The 21,774-nt window shown below is 39.5% G+C and overlaps 2 protein-coding genes across 8 annotated transcripts in view; one reads left to right on the top strand and one right to left on the bottom strand.

Annotated features, from left to right (window-relative positions):
- Positions 1-1,429, bottom strand: part of CERT1 (ceramide transporter 1) — a 341,058-nt gene extending 339,629 nt beyond the window's left edge. For all 4 annotated transcript variants that reach the window (XM_053701397.1, XM_053701398.1, XM_053701399.1 and 1 more), the window contains exon 1: positions 1,139-1,429. In XM_053701397.1, coding sequence (XP_053557372.1) covers positions 1,139-1,234 — 96 coding nt within the window. In that variant the 5' untranslated portion in view covers positions 1,235-1,429. The remainder of the gene's footprint in view (positions 1-1,138) is intronic.
- Positions 1,430-1,880: 451 nt separating this feature from the next.
- POLK (DNA polymerase kappa) overlaps positions 1,881-21,774 on the top strand; it is a 399,961-nt gene continuing 380,067 nt past the window's right edge. For all 4 annotated transcript variants that reach the window (XM_053701396.1, XM_053701394.1, XM_053701393.1 and 1 more), the window contains exon 1: positions 1,881-2,116. The gene's annotated coding sequence lies outside the window, so the exon portion shown is untranslated. The remainder of the gene's footprint in view (positions 2,117-21,774) is intronic.

The following is a 21,774-nucleotide window of genomic DNA, read 5'->3' as shown; positions in this document are numbered from 1 at the left end:
CTGTAAGCCACTTTGTGTTTTAAAGGGACAGTCAACACTAGAATTTTTGTTGTCTTAAAAGATAGATAATCCCTTAATTACCAATTCCTAAATTTTGCATAACCAGCACAGTTATAATTATACACGTTTTACCTCTGTAATTACTTTGTATCTAAGCCTCAGCAGACTGCCCCCTTATTTCAGTTCTTCTGACAGACCTGCATTTTAGCCAATCAGAGCTGTCTCTATGGTAAATTCACATGCATGAGCTCAATGTTATCTATATGAAAAACGTGAACTAATGCCCTCTAGTGGTGAAAAACTATCAAAATGCATTTAGATTAGAGGCAGCCTTCAAGGTCTAAGAAATTAGCATATGAACCTCCTAGGTTTAGCTTTCAACTAAGAATACCAAGAGAACAAAGCAAATTTGGTAATAAAAGTAAATTGAAAAATTGTTGAAAATGACATGCCCTATTTGAAACATGAAAGTTTTTTTGGATTTGACTGTCCCTTTAAGTCAACTACTACTGATTGTGCTCAAGGGCAGGGCATTCCTCTACTTTTGTATAACTCAATTATTGCACCTACAACTGTCATTTACCCCTACTGTACTTGTTTGTGTATTACTGTATCCCTGTAATGTTATTTATTCTTTGTATAGCGCTGCGTAACCTGCTGGCACTTTATAAATAAATAATAATAATAATATATAAGTTTCCAGCAATTACAAAAATATACTTGTAACTATTGTTTTATATATTTTACAATACAAGCCCTTTGGGGTGTCACATTAATTTGTGAAATACTGCTCAAGGGTTGTGCAATTAATACACTCCTTTCGATCTTTAATCCAAGTCCACTGATCTTTCCTTTTAATAACATAAGTTTTCTTTATTAGAAAAAAACACGATAGTTTCAAGTTTTCTTTTTTCTTTGAAATCTGCACTTTGCACTGATTAATATTTTGCAAATGTCATCTACATATAGTGCGGATTATCAGTGTGACTAAGAAAACACGTTTAGTAAATACTGTGATAATGACATTTAATGTCAAAGTACAGATCGCAATCAGTGATCCAAGGAATGAATCAGCTTCCAAGTCATCGAGTCTACAAGACAACCCAGCTGACAGGTGTCCGGTTACCAATATAATTACCTTAGACAGGACCCCGCACAGCTCCACTGGTGGCCCTGACTCGGTCTCCAGGTCTTCCTCTGAACCCGAAGAGTTCCAGCTCTGATTATCAGACATGAATATCTGTCAGGTATACCAACACACCAAGCAGGGCAGAGAGAATAAAAAAGTGTTCACGCGGAGCCGTATTCCCTGCTCACACACCCGCGACTCTGCGCCTATCCCTCTACTGAAAGACCCGGATGTAAATAAACAGACTACAGATCACAGCAACCAACTGCTCAGCTTAAACGACCGCCATCTTCGCCATGTGACGTCACCACACTGGAAGAAGGCGTGCGTTGGAGTTCTGACAACAATCGGGGAAACCCCGCCCAATGTTTCAAGCTACAACTATAAGTTCCCCAGTCTAGTAGCTTTCCCATAGCTGAGAGCTCTGGAGATAGGTTGCTGCAAAGCAACTTCAAGTGCTTTTTAATTTAAAGTATAAATGTTTGCAACAATGTAATGACGGTATTTGACAGTGAATTTGTAGAATCACAATAAACCCGCTGCCTCTGGAAAGGGACGTTATATTTCTTACCCACCTCCCCCAAATCTCACTCCTCTTTCTATCCCTGGGGACCTAGACAGTACGCAGCTCTATAGTTCACAGTCCTGGATTGACCCAAAGCATTTTTACAGTAAAATAATGTGTGAAAGAGAAAATAATTTAGAAAGACTCGGGGTGGGGGATACTCTTTCATATCGCAGATTAGGGGTACTTTGTAGGTAATATTGAATACTATTGTTGGTTTTAATAACAGCAAATAATTTGAAGTTCTGTACATAGTTCCCTTATTAAATATGGGAGCTGTAGCTTCTAACACTGCATTAGTTTCCAGGAAGTCGATGGGGCTTGATGCATAGAGGAAACGGTGGAACTGAAAGAAGAGGGAGGGAAACAAAAAGTCAAGTTACTTTGGAACTGACGATTGTAGTTCATATTACTGCTGGCAGGTAACAAATGCCAAACAAAACACAAGAAGTTATGATTTATAGTCTCCATGTTAACACATTAACGGATTGCTACGTTTAAGGGATTTGTGGATTGCATGATCGTTTATCAATTGTTAAAATATCTAGTAAGGGAATTTTAGGTTTTATTTGTGTGTTTTTTTTACCTGATATTAGTAAACTGTTACCGCAAACGCAAATGCATTTATTCCGTTAAATTAATAACATGCACCTGCTACTTTGCTTGTGAATTTATGTTTAGGGAATTTACTCAAACTTGATACTTGTGTTACCAGGATATTATTTTTGCAGAAAAACGTCAAGCAACAGTTGTGCTCATAGACAGAGTGATGTTATTGACGCTCTTATCACACTCTTCATTAATAGCCCTCACAATATTTTTCACACACCTTTCATTTTGCACATATCTAGTTACACAACTTTGCAGTTTCACATACACACAATCCCTCCTCGCCCTTTGACTACAACACACCCCTTACTTTTCACAGACGGACCACACATTTTTCACACACCTATTGATTTTCACACAACCAGTTACACATTATAAACATTAAAATGTCTAATTTTTTTCTCACTTTGCCCATTTAACTTTTTTGCACACCAATTTCACTGTTACAAAATCTTGTTTTTTGTTTTCCCCAATCACTCTTATGTTATTTCTCCTTTTCCAATATATATATATATATATATATATATATATATATATATATATATATATATATATATATATATATATATATATATATATATATATAATTAGAAATTGTGTACTTACAATGAAGGCAATTAACCCCCTTTTGAAATATTGGCTTTGTTTCAGTAGTTTGAAATCATTATTTTAATCATGTTTTACAAAGAATGTGATTGATGGTAGAATATGTTAAAGGGATACTAAACCCATTTTTTTTATTTCATGATTCAGATAGAGCATGAGATTTTAAGCACCTTTCTAATTTACTCCTATTATCAATTTTTCTTTGTTCTCATGCTATCTTGATTTGAAAAAGCAGTACTGTAAGCTTTAGAGTCAGACCATTTTTTGTTCAGCACATGGGTAGCACTTGCTGATTTGTGGCTAAATGTAGCAAACCAATCAGCAGCTCTACCAAGGTGCTGAACTAAAAAATGGGCCGGCTCCTAACCTTTTATTACTGCTTTTACAAATCAAGATAACATGAGAACAAAGAAAAATTGATAATAGGAGTAAATTAGAAAGTTGCTTAAAATTGCATGCTCTATCTGAATCATGAAAGAAAAAATGAGGGGTTAGTATCCCTTTAAGGATTGTTTGGAACTCAGTACATTTTACTTTTTGACTAATAATGTTCTTATTGAACTTTCTTATAATAATCTGAACGAATAGTAAAAATTTATGGAGGGTTAACCTAATGGAGATTGAGTGGTTAATTCTGGTTATTTAAAGTTATCAGAAGAAGGCTAATTATCCCTAATGAAAAGCCATATTGGGCATGAAACGCGTAGGATTTTCAGCTGGCTTCTTAGCTTTGATACTACAATGTACACTTGTTTCTTTTACATGGATACATTAAAAAATTATGTTTTAATGTAAACACTTCATTTTCTCAACTTGTTGGGGCTGTCTATATTATATTTTGCAGTCTGGTTAAATCATTTTATGTCTAGCAATGTATATATTTTTTGGCGGACTAAAACAATGATCCGTTAGGGCCTGTATAATGTTCATATCCATATCGTCTCTGTAGTTTGTTCCATTTGGGATTTAACCCTTTGAGTGCTAAGCTGAATTTAATATTTTTCTGTTTTTTACTATTTTCAAAAAACATTTGTTTTTACTTTTTTATTTTTTTCCCCCAGATTCCCGCGACTTATAACATTGGAAAGGTTAGGCGATTACCTTTCCAATGGGGGTCTGTAGCTGCTTAGATCCCTGAGATACAGGTTTCTAAGCAGCATGCCCCCTTTCCCTATACTTTGTATTGACAATTTTAAATAAAGTTGCGCGGTGATGTCATCACGTCATGGCACGTGATGTCACCGCACGTAACGGAAAGCCCCATCAATGCTTGTCACTATGCAGGCCCGATCACAGAGGTAGGAGTGGATGGGGGCCCCAGATTGGAAAAAAAAGTAGTTGAGTGCTAATGACGACAAATTTTTGGGTTTAATGTCCCTTTAACCCCTTAAAGTGAAAGTTAATTTTTCACATTGAAAACTCAGCATCTCATTATACTAATGTATATCAACATAATTGCTATTTTTTTTTCCGTTAAAAATATAAATCTTTTATTTTATTTATTAACGTTTTATTCTGCTTTTTGCTTATCGACTCCTCCCATCTTCTTCTTCCTGCTTTTTCAGCCTTTACGTATAGAGCGTTCACAACGATCGAGTGCATTTGCGCATGCGCGATTTATGTCTGGTAACCGCAATGCGCATGCGATTGACCAAACTGCTGGGCTCCAATGCGTATGCGTCTCCCTCAAATCTCAACATGCGCGAATCGGCCACGAGCATTAAGCTGTAGGATTTGCCGATTAGATGGAGGCATGCACAGATGTACCAATTCCAAAATTACGTAGTGTCACGGCCGCCTAACGGCCAGGATTTCAATAGGAGCAAACTGAAACGTCATGAAGAAGTAGAAAATTGAAAGAAAAACGGGTTGATTTTGCCGAAAGCGATATGGAGATAAAAAAAAAGGATTAACTTCGTTTTGCAAGATAAGTAAGCAATTTCATGAATTAAACTCATACTTAATTCAAATATTACATAGAATTCAATTGAGCCAAACTTTAAACTTTACCTTCACTTTAATGACCACAGCACTTTTAAATTTTCTGCCCGTTTGGGACCAAGGCTATTTTTACATTTTTGCTGTTTTTGTGTTTAGCTGTAATTTTCCTCTTACTCATTTACTGTACCCACACATATTTTATATACCGTTTTTCTCACCATTAAATTGACTTTCTAAAGATACCATTATTTTCATCATATCTTATAATTTACTATAAAAAAACATATAAAATATGAGGAAAAAACACACTTTTTCTAACTTTGACCCCCAAAATCTGTTACACATAAACAACCATGCTAAATAGTTTCTAAATTTTGTCCTGAGTTTAGAAATACCCAATGTTTGCATGTTCTTTGCTTTTTTTGCAAGTTATAGGGCCATAAATACAAGTAGCACTTTGCTATTTCCAAATCACTTTTTTAAAAAAAATTAGCGCTAGTTACATTGGAACACTGATATCTTTCAGGAATCCCTGAATATCCCTTGACGTGTGTGTGTGTGTGTGTGTATATATATATATATATATATATAAAAGAACACTTTGTAAGTAAGTAGCGCACACATAGATTTTAGCAATATAATTTCAAAAGGTACCTGTATACCACTCACTGTCCGGTAACACGCTGGGGAGCAATTGGCTCAGAGTGTATGGAGATCTGCAGCTGTGGAGACTGAGCCGGTCTGTAGTCAGCATCTGAGTAAATAGAATATATTCCAATGGATTGTCCCCACTTGTAGCGCAAAAAATCTCTCTCCAAAGAAAAGTAAAACTTCCTTTATTGTAGTATCAAAAGTAAAAACATGACAGCCTACACACGACTGTAATAAAGCACTTAATGTAAAAACACAGTGTCAGTGATCTGAACCACATGCAGACATGTTTCGTGCAGTTATGCACTTGATCACTGCTTGATAGATATATAGATAGATAGATAAAAAATCGTTCACATTTTCACAATTTTTTTCACAAACTTTAGGTTTCTCACTGAAATTATTTACAAACACTTGTACAATTATGGCATAAATAGTTGTAAATTCTTCTCTGGGATCCCCTTTGTTCAGAAATAGCAGACATATATGACTTTGGCGTTGCTTTTTGGTAATTAGAAGGCCGCTAAATGCCGCTGCCCACCACATGTGTATTATGGCTAGCAGTGCAGGGGTTAACTAGGGAGCTTGTAGGGTTAATTTTAGCGCTGTAGTGTAGTAAACAACCCAAAGTATTGATCTAGGCCCATTTTGGTATATTTCATGCCACCATTTCATCGCTAAATGCAATTAAATAAAAAAAATAAAAAAAAGTCAACTTTTTCACAAACTTTAGGTTTCTCACTGAAATTATTTACAAACAGCTTGTGCAATTATGGCACAAATGGTTGTAAATGCTTCTGTGTGATCCCCTTTTTTCAGAAATAGCAGACATATATGACTTTGGTGTTGCTTTTTGGTAATTAGAAGGCCGCTAAATGCCGCTGCGCATCACACGTGTATTATGGCTAGCATTGAAGGGGTTAATTAGGTAGCTTGTAGGGAGCTTGCAGGTTTAATTTTAGCTTTAGTGTACAGATCAGCCTCCCAACTGACACATCAGACCCCCTGATCCCTCCCAAACAGCTCTCTTCCCTCCCCCACCCCACAATTGTCCCTGCCATCTTAAGTACTGGCAGAAAGTCTGCCAGTACAAAAATAAAAGGGTATATTTTTTGAGCATATTTACATATGCTTCTGAGTAGGATCCCCCAACCTCCTTGATCCCCCCCCCCCCCAACTGCTCTCTAACCCTCTACCTTAATGTGCGCCATCTTGGGTACTGGCAGCTGTCTGTGTTGTTTTTTTCTTTTTCTGTAGTGTAGTTTCCCCCACCCCCTCCAAGAACCCTTAGATATAATTTAGTACAAATTCCCACCCCCCTTTCTCCCACTTCTTAAGAATAATTTTTTCTGTAGTGTAGCGGTTCCCTCCCGCCCCCCTCCACATCACAGGGCCCTTTGATGGGCTCCCAACCACCACCCACATCGGCTCCCACCCACCAACCATACCGGCCATCGATGTCCGGTGCAGAGAGGCTCTCTCTCTGCATCGGATGGCCAAGGAGGGTTATTGCAGGATGCCTCGATATCGAGGCATCACTGCAATAACCGGAAAGCGCCTGGAAGCGATCAGGATCGCTTCCACCGCTTTCCAAGACCGACGACGTACGGTCGCTAAGTGTATTTTTTTAGAGGACGTACCCTGCACGTTGTCGGTCGTTAAGGGGTTAAGCTTTACATTCCTGTTTCTTAAATAAATATAGGAAGAGAACGAAGAAAAATTGTTAATTTGTTGTGATTTTTTTGTTTTGTTTTTCTTTTTAGGGATATATGGCTCAATTAAAGTTATGTAAACTTGACATGTCTTAAAATCAAGTCTGGAATCTAAGCAATATTTTACAGGGACTTTAATTGATCACTTCTAATGAAGATGCTCTGTAACTTGCTTTTTAATCTATCCATGCCATTCTAATACCCCACACTCTGGCCGACCACTTCAAAACTCATATTTTTTTTTGTGAGCTAACGGTTTTAACTGTTTTCCAATCAGTGCTCAAGCTACAAAAAAAGTACCGTATGACTAGAGTACCAATTGGAGAACAATCCAAACCGTAAGATCACAAAAAATGTGAGTTTTGAATTGGGCGGCAGGAGCGCACAGTTAGATTAAAAAATAAGTTACAGCGCATCTTCAATAGACGTTATCAATTAAAGTCCCTCTAAAATATCAACTTTTAACATTACTTTAATCAGGTGGGTGGACGAGGTTCGCTGTCATCAACCTTGACTTTACAGCTTCGCTGCAAAAGGGCAGCAATACGCCCCCTTTTAACGACTTGTGCAATGCCGCCCCCTCATATATAGTACATTTAGATAATGGAAGTGAATTGGAAAGTTGTTTAAAATTGTGTGCTCTATATTAATCATGAAAGTTTAATTTTGAATTGAGTGCCCCTTCAAATACAATAGAATTGCAGGATTAACAAGTGCACAGCTGGTGTCTTATGAAGTATGCATATAAAAAGACTGCAACATTTGATAATGGAAGTAAAATGACAAGTCTCTTAAAACTGCATGCTCTATCTAAATGATGAAAGTTTATCTTTGACTTTAGTGTCCATTTAACTAGTGTTTTAGGCTTGATCATGCAAACCTGAAATACTGGGGCTCCAAAGCCGTTATCACAGCTTGATAAATGGAGCCCCAAGTGTTGTTTTTCCAAGTCTTGTAGTAGATGGTATTTATAAAATAGCAGGGCAAGGGTCTTATGGGATGGAGGCAGGTAGCTGCAGGGCAAGGATCTGATGGGATGGAGGCAGGTAGCTGAAAGAGCAGCTGCAGGGCAAGGGTCTGATGGGTTGGAGGCAGGTAGCTGAAAGAGCAGCTGCAGGGCAAGGGTCTTATGGGATGGAGGTAGGTAGCTGAAAGAGCAGCTGCAGGGCAAGGATCTGATGGAATGGAGGTAGGTAGCTGAAAGAGCAGCTGCAGGGCAAGGGTCTTATGGGATGGAGGCAGGTAGCTGAAAGAGCAGCTGCAGGGCAAGGATCTGATGGGATGGAGGTAGATAGCTGAAAGAGCAGCTGCAGGGCAAGGGTCTTATGGGATGGAGGCAGGTAGCTGAAAGAGCAGCTGCAGGGTAAGGGTCTGATGGGTTGGAGGCAGGTAGCTGAAAGAGCAGCTGCAGGGCAAGGGTCTTATGGGATGGAGGTAGGTAGCTGAAAGAGCAGCTGCAGGGCAAGGATCTGATGGGATGGAGGCAGGTAGCTGAAAGAGCAGCTGCAGGGCAAGGATCTGATGGGATGGAGGCAGGTAGCTGAAAGAGCAGCTGCAGGGCAAGGATCTGATGGGATGGAGGCAGGTAGCTGAAAGAGCAGCTGCAGGGCAAGTGTCTTATGGGATGGAGGCAGGTAGCTGAAAGAGCAGCTGCAGGACAAGGATCTGATGGGATGGAGGCAGGTAGCTGAAAGAGCAGCTGCAGGGCAAGGATCTGATGGGATGGAGGCAGGTAGCTGAAAGAGCAGCTGCAGGGCAAGGATCTGATGGGATGGAGGTAGGTAGCTGAAAGAGCAGCTGCAGGGCAAGGGTCTTATGGGATGGAGGCAGGTAGCGGAAAGAGCAGCTGCAGGGCAAGGATCTGATGGGATGGAGGCAGGTAGCTGAAAGAGCAGCTGCAGGGCAAGGATCTGATGGGATGGAGGCAGGTAGCTGAAAGAGCAGCTGCAGGGCAAGGATCTGATGGGATGGAGGCAGGTAGCTGAAAGAGCAGCTGCAGGGCAAGGGTCTGATGGGATGGAGGCAGGTAGCTGAAAGAGCAGCTGCAGGGCAAGGATCTGATGGGATGGAGGCAGGTAGCTGAAAGAGCAGCTGCAGGGCAAGGATCTGATGGGATGGAGGCAGGTAGCTGAAAGAGCAGCTGCAGGGCAAGGGTCTGATGGGATGGAGGCAGGTAGCTGAAAGAGCAGCTGCAGGGCAAGGATCTGATGGGATGGAGGCAGGTAGCTGAAAGAGCAGCTGCAGGGCAAGTGTCTGATGGGATGGAGGCAGGTAGCTGAAAGAGCAGCTGCAGAGAAAGGATCTGATGGGATGGAGGCAGGTAGCTGAAAGAGCAGCTGCAGGGCAAGGATCTGATGGGATGGAGGCAGGTAGCTGAAAGAGCAGCTGCAGGGCAAGGATCTGATGGGATGGAGGCAGGTAGCGGAAAGAGCAGCTGCAGGGCAAGGGTCTGATGGGATGGAGGCAGGTAGCTGAAAGAGCAGCTGCAGGGCAATGATCTGATGGGATGGAGGCAGATAGCTGAAAGAGCAGCTGCAGGGCAAGGATCTGATGGGATGGAGGCAGGTAGCTGAAAGAGCAGCTGCAGGGCAAGGGTCTGATGGGATGGAGGCAGGTAGCTGAAAGAGCAGCTGCAGGGCAAGGATCTGATGGGATGGAGCCAGGTAGCTGAAAGAGCAGCTGCAGGGCAAGTGTCTTATGGGATGGAGGCAGGTAGCTGAAAGAGCAGCTGCAGGGAAAGGATCTGATGGGATGGAGGCAGGTAGCTGAAAGAGCAGCTGCAGGGCAAGGATCTGATGGGATGGAGGCAGGTAGCTGAAAGAGCAGCTGCAGGGCAAGGATCTGATGGGATGGAGGCAGGTAGCTGAAAGAGCAGCTGCAGGGCAAGGATCTGATGGGATGGAGGCAGGTAGCTGAAAGAGCAGCTGCAGGGCAAGGATCTGATGGGATGGAGGCAGGTAGCTGAAAGAGCAGCTGCAGGGCAAGGATCTGATGGGATGGAGGCAGGTAGCGGAAAGAGCATCTGCAGGGCAAGGGTCTTATGGGATGGAGGCAGGTAGCTGAAAAAGCAGATGCAGGGCAAGGATCTGATGGGATGGAGGCAGGTTAACACTTCACCTAGCACTTTTCATCAAGGTATATTTTTATTGTGCTATTTATTTGTGACCCTATTTCTGACACATGTTTCTCTGACACCTTTTTACAGTTATGTACACTTTCCTTCCTGGTGTTTCTTAATTTCCCTTCTCAAATGTTATTAAAGGGACAGTCAACCCAAAAATTACTGTAACTTATTTAGATTAGTTAATGATCTTTACAGTAAACTGTAGCCCAATTTTCATCTAAGTAAACTTTAGCAGGGCAAGGATCTGATGGGATGGAGGCAGGTAGCTGAAACACCTGAGGGGGTGATAGGGGCACAGACCCACATCACATCGCTGAGTGCCGGGTACGAACAGCTAGAGAGCTGAAATTGCGGCCGTGGGGAGTTAGATAGTGAAGTGAGGGGGTTGCCATATGAGTGTCTCACTGAACTGAATGAAGGGAGACACAGGAGCGCACAGGGACGAAAGGAAAGGATCCTGTGCTTTGTGAGAGATGTCAGAGAAGGAGGGGTCAGGCAGCCATTTCAAAAAGGCCAAATAAGATCTAGTAAGTGTATTTTCTGCCAAAGTTAATTTAGATGAAAATTGTGCTACAGTTTACTGTAAAGATCGTTAATTAACTAATCTAAATAAGTTCCAGTAATTTTTGGGTTGACTGTCCCTTTAACCTGCCAGAGTCTAAGGATTTCCCTCCCTGAGTGCATCTGAGACAATCACAGTGAGGACCTTATCTACCCAGGCAGAGAATTACAATCTGTCCTGATAGTGATGCTGGGGGTAGAACTGAGATACACAACGATTTCATAGATTAATTGATTTTTACAAAATAAGGAAAGGGAAAGTCACTGAGTACCCCTTAGCAAAGCTCCAGGTACATTCAGGGGTACATATTACATATCCATTCATATTGTTTAACAAATTAGGTTAATTTACGGTGGAATGTAAATGTAGCCACCAATCGGCAAGCACTACCCAGGGTTCTGAATAAAAAATGGTCTGGCTCCTTAGCTTCGATTCCTGCTTTAAAGATACTAAGAGAACAAAGAAAAATAGATAATTTGAGTAAATTAGAAAGTTGCTTAAATCTGCATCTGTCTAAATCATGAACAAAATGGGTTTAGTATTAATTTAAATGGATAGGAAATTCAAAATTAAACTTGCATATCATTTTAAGACACTTTTAAATTCACTTCTATTTTCAAATGTCCTTTGTTCTCTTGTTATCCCTTGTTGAAAAAAGAATATGCCAATATCCTCCACTAGTGGGAGCTAGCTGCTGATTGGTGCCTGCACACATTTGTCTCTTGTGGTTGGCTAACTAGTTCTGTTGAGCTAGCAGCCAATGTTCTTCAGAAAATGATAACAAGAGAATGAAGAACATTTTATAATAGATGTAAATTGGAAAGTTGATTAAAATTGTATGTTCTATCTAAATCGTGGGGGAAAAAAATAATTCTGGAGGCAAGAGGAAGTCAGTGAAGGGATTGATAGAGAGGTGCAGCAGATGAAGATGTAAGGAAGATCAGCCGGGCAGAGGCGTTCATTGTAAAGGAGATAGACCGCAGCTAGAGAGGAGGGAGTTGCATTAGTCAAGGCGGTAAATGATGAGAGAGTAGATTAAAATCTTTGTTGTGTCTTGTGTGAGGAATTGTCAAAGTTTGGAGATGTTTTTAAGGTGAAAGCGGCTTCAGTTGGCCAAAGACTGGAAGTGAGGAGTGAAACAAAGATCTGAGTCAAGTCAAATTTTTTACATTGAGGCTGACTGCTACACTATTCTTGCACCAGATGCCATGGGTGGCTGCATTCCTGCATACTCTAAATGCTTGCCATTGACATTCTTACCAATAAATTGTGGTTGGCAGTTTAATGGTCAATTATATTTCATTTAGTTACCTGGTAACAGTTATGTATCTAGATATGTAGAGCTATTGTTAACATCTTTCTGCACATTTAAAGGGACGGTAAACACCTTGTAATTACAAGACACTTCTGTTGTCCCACTGTAGAATAACATATCGGCCAAGGCCAATTCTATTTTTTTTAGAATAAACTAAGATCTTGGTTTGTTTGATACAGTAGTTTAACAGCCAAACTCCACCCAGCATTTGTCTTATTTGAATAAACCAATCTGATCTTGAGATCTTGTTTTGGTGTTTTTGTATGTTAAACCAATTAAGGAAATATATGTAGCAGAGTTAACCTTGAGAAATCGGCTGTGTGCATTTTAATTATGAAAATTAAAAAAGCCTCAATTTTTAGAGTTAAAGTACATAAAAAGGGGCAAAATAAATAATGAACGTATATTGCAAAATTGTTTTACTGTGCATAACTAAACCTTTTATATTAAAATCTCAATGTGTTACTGTCCCTTTATAATTTAAAGGGACAGTCAACACCCATGAAATCTTTCTACCATACCTTAGATCAACAACAAAAAATGAGCCTGCACCACATCCCATCTTAAATAACACTAACGTTAGATGGCTAATCTTCAATTAACATTTAGTTAACAGCGGCAGATATGACCGCCAAACTCCTCCCCCTATTACGTAGGAGGCTTCTTCTCCAAGTCTTCAGCCAATGAGAATCAAATCCTCGGCTAGATTCTTTAGCCGCGTTCACGGAGACGCTGTTCTATTTCTAATAGCGCATTAGAAATAGAACAGTGTCACTGTGAACGAGTATTTATTTAAAACAAGAAAGGTACAGTGGGGGAGGAGTTTAGCAGCCATATCTGCTGCTGTTAACTAAATGTTCATTGAAGATTAGCCACCTAACGTTAGTGTTATTTAAGATGGGATGCGGTGCAGGCTCATTTTTTGTTGTTGATCTAAGGTGTGGTAGAAAGTTTTCATGGGTGTTGACTGTCCCTTTAAGGGACTGTAAAATCAAAATTAATCTTAATCTAGAGCATGGAATTTTAAAAAAACTTTAAATACTTCTATTATCAATGTCTTACCCCAGTTCCTCTCCTTTTGTCAGTCCATTGCACACCCCTAGCTTGTCAGTTTACAAGCTTAGCCTTCCTGTAGATCAGTGTTTCTCACCCACGTTCCTTAAGTACCCCCAACAGTCAAGGTTTTAATTATAGCTGAACCAGTGCACAGGTGAAATATTTAGCTGATCAGTAACACCATGGTTACTAACCAGCGCTCACCCATCAGCTGATTATTTCACCTGTGCACTGGTTCAGCTATAATGAAAACCTGGACTGTTGGGGGTACTTGAGGACCGCAGTTGAGAAACATTGCTGTAGATCACCTTTTTTAGAGGTTCTGTGCCTCTCTCCCCCTTTGAGATCTGTGAGTAGGCTTGGTGGCCTGAATTGCCTGGAGAGTGTCCTCTGTCTTGGAGGTTGGGCAATCTATGTCTTGGAGGTTGGGCAGTCTGCGACTTTGTGCGGCCGCTTCTTCCTTACAGATAGTGTTTTCTCTGTGTCTTCCTACGGATGGCAGGGTGATACTAGACTCAGATGTTTATTCTCTGAGTTTGCTACTTGTTATTTCTGTTTACTCAGTCTCTGAGTTCTGAAGTTTTGAGGACTTTGTCTTTAGCTGTCTTTTTCGTTGCTGTTGCACAATGTTTGGGAGATATTTCTTCTTGATGATGCCTTGTGGGTTGGGCGTCGTCTCCTCTTGTTTTCGGTATCCATTCGGGGGGTCTGTGGATTTGGCCTTCCTTTGAAGAGGGTCTTTCCTTTATGGATTTTGCTGTACCTTTTGGGTATCCCTTTGGCTTACTCTTGCTCTATACCTTTTGGGGATTTTGTTACTTTACTAGTAAGGGTTGTGTGGGGACCAACTGCTGGGCGACGGTTCTCCTGGAGGAGTGTTGGCTCATTGAGTCTGCTTGCGGTCTCTAGTTAGGATTTCAGACTATCTGCGGGTCAGTGTCCTTGAGGCCTTTTCCTTCTAGTTTTTTTGCCCGGCTCCAACGAAGCAGGGTTTGGTTGGGTTGTGGTTTTTCATGCCTGGTGCCCTCAGAATGGGCCGCCTATTGTACCCTCCTGTTTTTGCGTTCAGTGTCCTCTATAGCTTGGGTATTGTTTTCCCAAAAGTAATGAATGCAGCTGTGGACTCTTTCCATTTATGAAGAAAAGCTTAAATTATGCTTACCTAATAATTTTCTTTTCTTCAGATAGAAAGAGTCCACAGCTCCCCACCCGTATTTGTTTTGTGGGGCATCTCTTATTTTTTATTCTCCTGGCACCTTTTCACCCTGATATTTCTTCTACTGTTCCTTGTTCCTCGGCAGAATGACTGGGGGATGAGGGAAGTGGGAGGAGTATTTAAACCTTTGTCTGGGGTGTCTTTGCCTCCTCCTGGTGGCCAGGATCTTATTTCCCAAAAGTAATGAATGCATGTTTTGGGTTAACAAACTGTGTGCTCCCTTACAGATTATTTGCTTTAGTCTATCTATGATGCTTAACCCCTTTAGCGACCGAGGACGAATCAGGCATGTCCTGCATTGGGTGTCAGTTAATGACCAAGGACGTGCCTGGCACGTCCTCTGGGGTTTTTAAAGCACTGGAAGCGATCTAGATGCTTTCAGGGTATTGCAGCGATACCTCAATGTTGAGGCATCATGCAATACCCTTTTTTTAGGTAACCAATGCAGAGGGGGCTGCAGATAAGTTCCAGATCAGGGAGTGCCGACAGAGGTAGCGCGCGAACAGGCACGTCGCACGCTACAGTCATAAATCTTCATGGAGGGTGAGGGAGGGGGGAAATAAGTTTTTTGGAAATGAGAGGGGGAGGTGGGGAGTGTATTGAGGGGGGCAGCTACACTACAGAAAAATGGGATGTTTAATTTTTTTTTATTTTTTTTTAAGGGACAGTCAAGTAAAAAAAAACCTGATGATTTAAATAGGGAATGTAATTTTAAACAACTTTCCAATTTACTTTTATCACCAATTTTGCTTTTATCACCAATTTTGCTTTGTTCTCTTGGTTTTCTTAGTTGAAAGCTAATTCTAGGAGGTTTTTATGCCAATTTCTTAGACCTTGAAGACTGCCTCTAATCTGAATGCATTATGACCACTAGAGGGCATTAGTTCATGTGTTTCATATAGATAGCATTGAGCTCATGCACGTGAAGTTACCCTGAAGTGAGCACTGATTGGCTAAAAAGCAAGTCAGTCAAAAGAACTGAAATAAGGGGGCAGTTTGCAGAGGCTTAGATACAAGGTGATCACAGAGGTAGAAAGTGTATTTATGTAACTGTGTTGGTTATGCAAAACTGTGTAATTGGTAATAAAGGGATTCTTTCTTTTTAAACAACAAAAATTCTGGTGTTGACTGTCCCTTTAAGTAACATGTTGTAGCAAACTGGGTACTGGCAGACAACTGCCAGTACCTAAGATGGCGACAAATAGGTAGAGGGGGGCAGGGTTAGAGAGCTGGTTGGGGGCTTAGGGGGGATCCTACACTGCAGAATATAAATAAATATATATATATATATATATATATATTCAAATATATTTATATAAGTAAATATATGTTACACACAGCAGAGCTATACGAGATGCTATGTTGAAAGTAGGGGATTGCAGCACTCAAAAAGACTTCTCTTAATCTAATATGTAGAAGGAATGCTGAAACATTGTTTCAAACAGAGGCTCACACACAGATGGTCCAATTAATATGTAACACATTTATTAATGCAAGTAATCCTGAACCTAAATATGCCACTGCATTGAAAGACCTAAAAATATATCATTAAACTCATGATAAACGGGTACAAAATAATGACATTATCAATGTTGCATAAACAGGTCAAAAAATGAAAAAAGCATGGGAAATCTTAGTGATATGACGTCCCAAAGAAACAAAAGTTCCACAGATGTTATCTGTGATGGTGTAGATATCTTTTTTTCATGCAATTGCAACATGCGAGCTCATACAAAAGCTGTACCGTTATTTATGAAACAGCTGACAGGTTTTGAGGTGAAAGCGTCCTCCTATGTCAGCTAACGTTAAACATGAGTGCTTGATAGTAACAACAGGCTTTATTCCAAAGACGGCAAAAAAGGTAATGGAAAACAAATACAACCTCTTCCAGGTGAGGATAGGTGTCAGGCAGCTGAGACCGGGTATCTTTAGGCACAAACTTGAAGCATAAAATGAAGTGAGCTGGGACTTAGCATCCGGCTTCTGTCTCACCCAATTTTCTCCTCTGGTTCCTTAACACTGTAACTGTGCAAGTTAGACTGGGAGATTCATTCCTGGGTAGATCCACTTTCATTCGCCTCTTCCACACTTCCTTCCGGAACCTTTAGTGTTATCAATCAACACCATACCAGGTACTTCTTACTGCCGCTGAGTTTTCAAATGACTGTGTCGACGCGTGTTTCACCCCACAATGCTTTGCGTCAGGGCCTCGTCAGGACTGTCAGTCACAGATACATTCTTTCCTTTAAATCTGTTGCCAATGTTGCGGGAGTGGTTAAGGCATATACATACTATCCAATGGGAATGGCCATAGGGCGTTACTGTTACCTAGATTCCCATGCATATATTGTTTGGAAACAAACTGTTATTATTTACTTTATTTAAACAAATTTAAAGGATTGAAATACAATAAATGTGTTAAACACTATCAAAAGGACCAAAAATGTTGAACCTACAATAGATTAATTTTAAATTTTAAAAAACCTTTGATTTAATTACTTTACATAACAAGTTACAGATTATATACAAATATTATTTTCGGATACACATTCTTATCTTCATGTGTATATTTTGCCTTATTAGGAATGACAGAAATGACTCGAAGAGGACCATCTTAAAGGAAATACTTTTGAGATGTTATTTGTACTAATCAGGACTACCTAGGTTGATTTATCATTTATTCCTTTCTTTATCCCAGGAAAGACCTAAATTCAATTCTTTCATTTAAGCCAAGTGGGGACACTGGTTTTAACACATATGTCCATCTAGCTTCTTTATTTAGAAGACATTTATTGTTGTCTCCTCCTCTGCCACTTGTCAGTCCCTGATCAATACCAACAAATTTTAAAGAGATAGTACTGCTATTGTGTGTATCCTATATATATATATATATATATATATATATATATATTTATATTTTAATTAAAGCTGCAACAACTAATCGTAATAATCGATTATGAAAATAGTTGTCAACGAATATCACAATCAATTAGTTGGTCTGTGCACAACACCAGCTGCTTCACTCCAATTAGCTTATGCACATAGTATTGTTTTTTATGGTTATGCCCTTAGCCTAAAGGACGTCTACAGGCATATTCTTTTCTTTTTTTTTTTCCCCAAAATTGTTTTACATAAACATTTTTTTGCATCCGTAAACAAATAATCATCAAATATGAATGTATACAAGATGTCAACCAATAAAGACAGATTCATCAAATACAGCAGTATACAAAGTGTCAAGTTTTTGAAAATATTTGCATAGATACTTTTCGCTTTATCGAAACATTTAGCAAACACTAATGGTATGTCACATTATCAACAGGATTCGATAATATATCCAATAGAGGCGTGCCTATTATGTACCTCAGTAGTCTTGAACAAAATTACATAGTATATTCTCAGGGTGTATAGTAGCCACACAATAGTCTGTTCACGGGTCATAGGGAAGAGGATGTGAAAAGGAGTAGGGAGAAAGTAAAAGAAGAGGAAAAAACAGATAGGGAAGAGAGAGAGGAGGGAAGAAAAAAACTAAACTGCCCCCTGCTAGCGGCCGCGAATCTGCTGGGGGCAGCATTGCACAAGCTGTTCACTCGAACTGCTTGTGCAATGATGCATTTATCGATTTGCGGCGGACAAGATATGCTACATCGTATCATGTCTGTCCTCACTTTAGTAAATTGGCCACTTAGTCTGAAGTTTATATTTTTTTAACACTCAGTATGTGGATTTTATTTTATATATAGGAAACAATTAGTGATTCTTTTTTTTATTCGATTAGTTGATTCATTGAAATGGCCAATTAATCGATTATGAAAATAATAGTTAGTTGCAGCTTATATATTAATTATATATATATATATATATATATATATATATATATATTATATATATAATTTATTGGGGGGGGAGCCTTTTATTTTAGTACTGGCAGAGTTTCTAAAATTAACCCTGCAAGCTACCTAATTAAAGAGACTTTCCAAATTACTTCTATCATCAATTTTTTGCTTCATTCTCTTTAGCAAGCTCCCAGTGGCAATGCACGACTGGGAGCTAGCTAAATACACTGGTAAGCCAATGACAAGAGTAATATATGTGAAACCACCAATCAGAAGCTAGCTCTCAGCTACTGAGCCTATCTGGGTATGCTTTTCAATATAAGATATCAAGAGAACTAAGCAAATTAGATAATAAAATTAAACTTGAAAAGTTGTTTAAAAATTGTATACTTTGTCTGAATCAGGAAGGGGAAAAAAAGGATATGAAACACAAATTTTTTATTTTGCGATTCAGACAGAGTATACCATTTTAAAAAGGTAACTGACAGACAAAAAATAGCAGGTACTCAGGTGGATAGCATAAAAGTGAAAAAGTTTATTCATTAACAAAAATAGTAAAAAAAACAGCGCAAAATGCTGTAAAAACACACAGATAGGTGTTAAAGGATGGTCAGGGATAAGAATGTCAATGTCACTTTTCTTAACCCCTTGAGTGCTAACAACAGCTCTGAGCCGTCGCAGAGTTTCCCACTCTGGTGCCAACAACGGCTCAGAGCCGTCGCTAGCACTCTCCCACCTTGAGGGACATCTGGTGGCTCCCACCCACTCCTACCCCAGCGATCGGGCCTGCATAGTAACAGGCATCGGCGGGGCTTCACGTTATGCGTGGTGACGTCACGCGCAGTGACATAACGTCACTGTGCAACTTTATTTAAAATTAACAATGTTAAGTATAGGAGCAGGGGACATGCTGATTAGAAGCCTGTATCTCAGGCATCTAAGCAGCTACAGACCCCCAAGACCCACCGTTGGAAAGGTAATTGCCTAATCTTTAGATTGTAATTTCCCCCCGCAACAGGGCTCCCAATTCCCCCTGTATTTGTTTGTTAAATTTTGTCTGGTGTCTCATATTGTACTGTCCTTTTACCTTTGTTACCCATGGACAGCACTGCGGAATCTGTTGGCGCTTTATAAATAAAGAATAATAATAATAATCTTTCTAACAGTGTAAGTTTTGGGGATCTAAAAAAAAAAAGTAAAAAAAAAATATATATTCAAAAAACAAACTTAAAACAGCTTAGCACCCACTCAAAGGGTAAAGCTATTTTCCTTACCTTTATTACGGAGCAAGCTGGTGCAGCTAAGGCCTCTGGACCATTATAAGGACCCACTTATAATTTAACCCCTTCCAGATTCTATTTGCCCTTTTCTTTTTGTTCAGTTGGCGGCATTACTACTTATTTTGCCGCACTTTGCATTTACTGCTTTTCAGTTTCCTCCCTCTACTTCATTATATGTGTGACTGAAGTTTCAGGAAAGTGGGAGGGATTTAAAGCTCTGATATGTTGAGTTGTGTTTGCCTCCTCCTAGTGGACAGGAGGGTAACTTACCTCATGTGATATCTTGTAGATTCTCATCATCATAAAAGAAATGAATTTATCGGGTAAGCATACATTTTGTTTTTATACTCTCGCAACTTTTTAATTTATTTGGATAGCTGCATTTTTTATTATCCCTCAGAAACACTAATAAATCAGCCCTGACATAACCAGCACAACACCACAATATTCCACAGCACCATCTATCCGTATCAGAATCTTTTTAATAAAAAGGATATATGGTGCTGTGGAATATTGTGTTGCTGTATAGTGAGCTGGAGGTCGCCAGCTTGTTCACTGTGCACCATTCCCATGGAGGACATTACCCTATTGCCGGTCTAACCTGGGACTGTTTGATAACCAGCACAACAAAATGATGCTAGGGGTTACTGCCAGATGATTTTTTTATAGAGTGGCTCCCCACTCTTTTAATTAAGAGGTTTTGGGATATATTTATATGGTGACGGGGTGATGACTTTTTTTTTTTGCCGGAGCCCCCAATATCAAACCAGTCCTGTGAGGTATTGTATTTTTTATCTCATGACAGCTAGATGAATAGTCCACTTATTTGAATGAGCAATATTGATATATTTAAATAATAATAATCATGTATATCTACATATTGTGGTGTTATATTTGAGTGCTAGCATCCCTTCTAAATCCAAGATAACTTTAAGTCACCTAATACCTGGTTCCTAAATTATTTTAAAAAAAAGTATGTCTTGTTCCTAAATAATAAATATATATATATATATATATATATATATATATATATATATATATATATATATATATACTGCACTCCAAGACCGGAGCGGGTACATATCCAATGACTCTGCAACATCCCAGCCCTGGGTGCTTAAATAGCACTCCCAAAAAGCTGTGCTGTCACCAGAGTCACAGGCAGTTAACCCCAGTCCGGAATGGCTGCAAGAAACATAGGGGGATTACAAACAAATAATAATACTACACATAGAAATACCCAGCACTCACCAGCTAGCTCACAGATAAGATTTAAAAACACAACTGGAAAGGTTAGTTACCACATCTGGCCAAATGGGAAAAGCTCAGGCACCTCTTCAAAGTCCTTTCCACTGCCTTAGTCCCTAACACAGCCACACAATGCACGCTTACAAAGCCAAACAAACTGGGAACAAGGGAGGGGTGTTCCCCTATATATATATATATATATATATATATATATATATATATATATATATATGTCTGAAATGCAATACAATCAAATGTATAGCTTTTGTCTTATGAATTGGAAATAAATTAAGAGCAGTGGTTGGTAAGTTACAGTCAGTCCTTGGAAACTTTCTTTGTGGGCCTCATCCTGTTCTTGGGAATGAGGGTGCGTTCCTGTAGCATAACATACATACCATTCTGCCCAGCAGAAGTCTATTACCATTAGCTGACCCAAATCACTCCTCTCTACATTCATTCTTCATTCACATCTTTATCTTGCACCAGTTTCACAGACATATCACTGTAAAGTTATGTCTTCAGCCTGTTTTTCAAGAATGGAAATATCAATTTTTTATGCAATAATTGATTTGTTCTAATGATATATGAAAGGCAGTTGAATTATATGTATTGATTTTTAAAGTTTTTTTTGTTTTTAATAGAGTGAATATTGTTTTACAAAATAAGGTTTGCTGTGATTAGTTAAATTCTGTACCAGTTGTTTGCTGTGTGCAGCTCTAGAGAATTTAAATGTGTTTTTCTTTATTGGTTTATTTCTTTCTTTTTGTTGGGAACTTTACAGAAGGTTGCACAGCCAAAGTTCACTGAGTTCACCTCAGTACTTATGTGAGAGCAGGCACTTTCCTGCCATTAATAGAGAGGATACGTTTGTTTATGAAATTTACTGGCTAGGCACTTTCGGCTTAAGGTTTGTTTAAAAAATAT

This window comes from Bombina bombina, chromosome 2 (assembly GCF_027579735.1).
Source record: "Bombina bombina isolate aBomBom1 chromosome 2, aBomBom1.pri, whole genome shotgun sequence".
In the NCBI taxonomy this organism is placed as follows: Eukaryota; Metazoa; Chordata; class Amphibia; order Anura; family Bombinatoridae; genus Bombina; species Bombina bombina.
The sequence above is the reverse complement of the archived record's forward strand: the minus strand, read 5'-3'. Positions and strand labels throughout refer to the sequence as shown.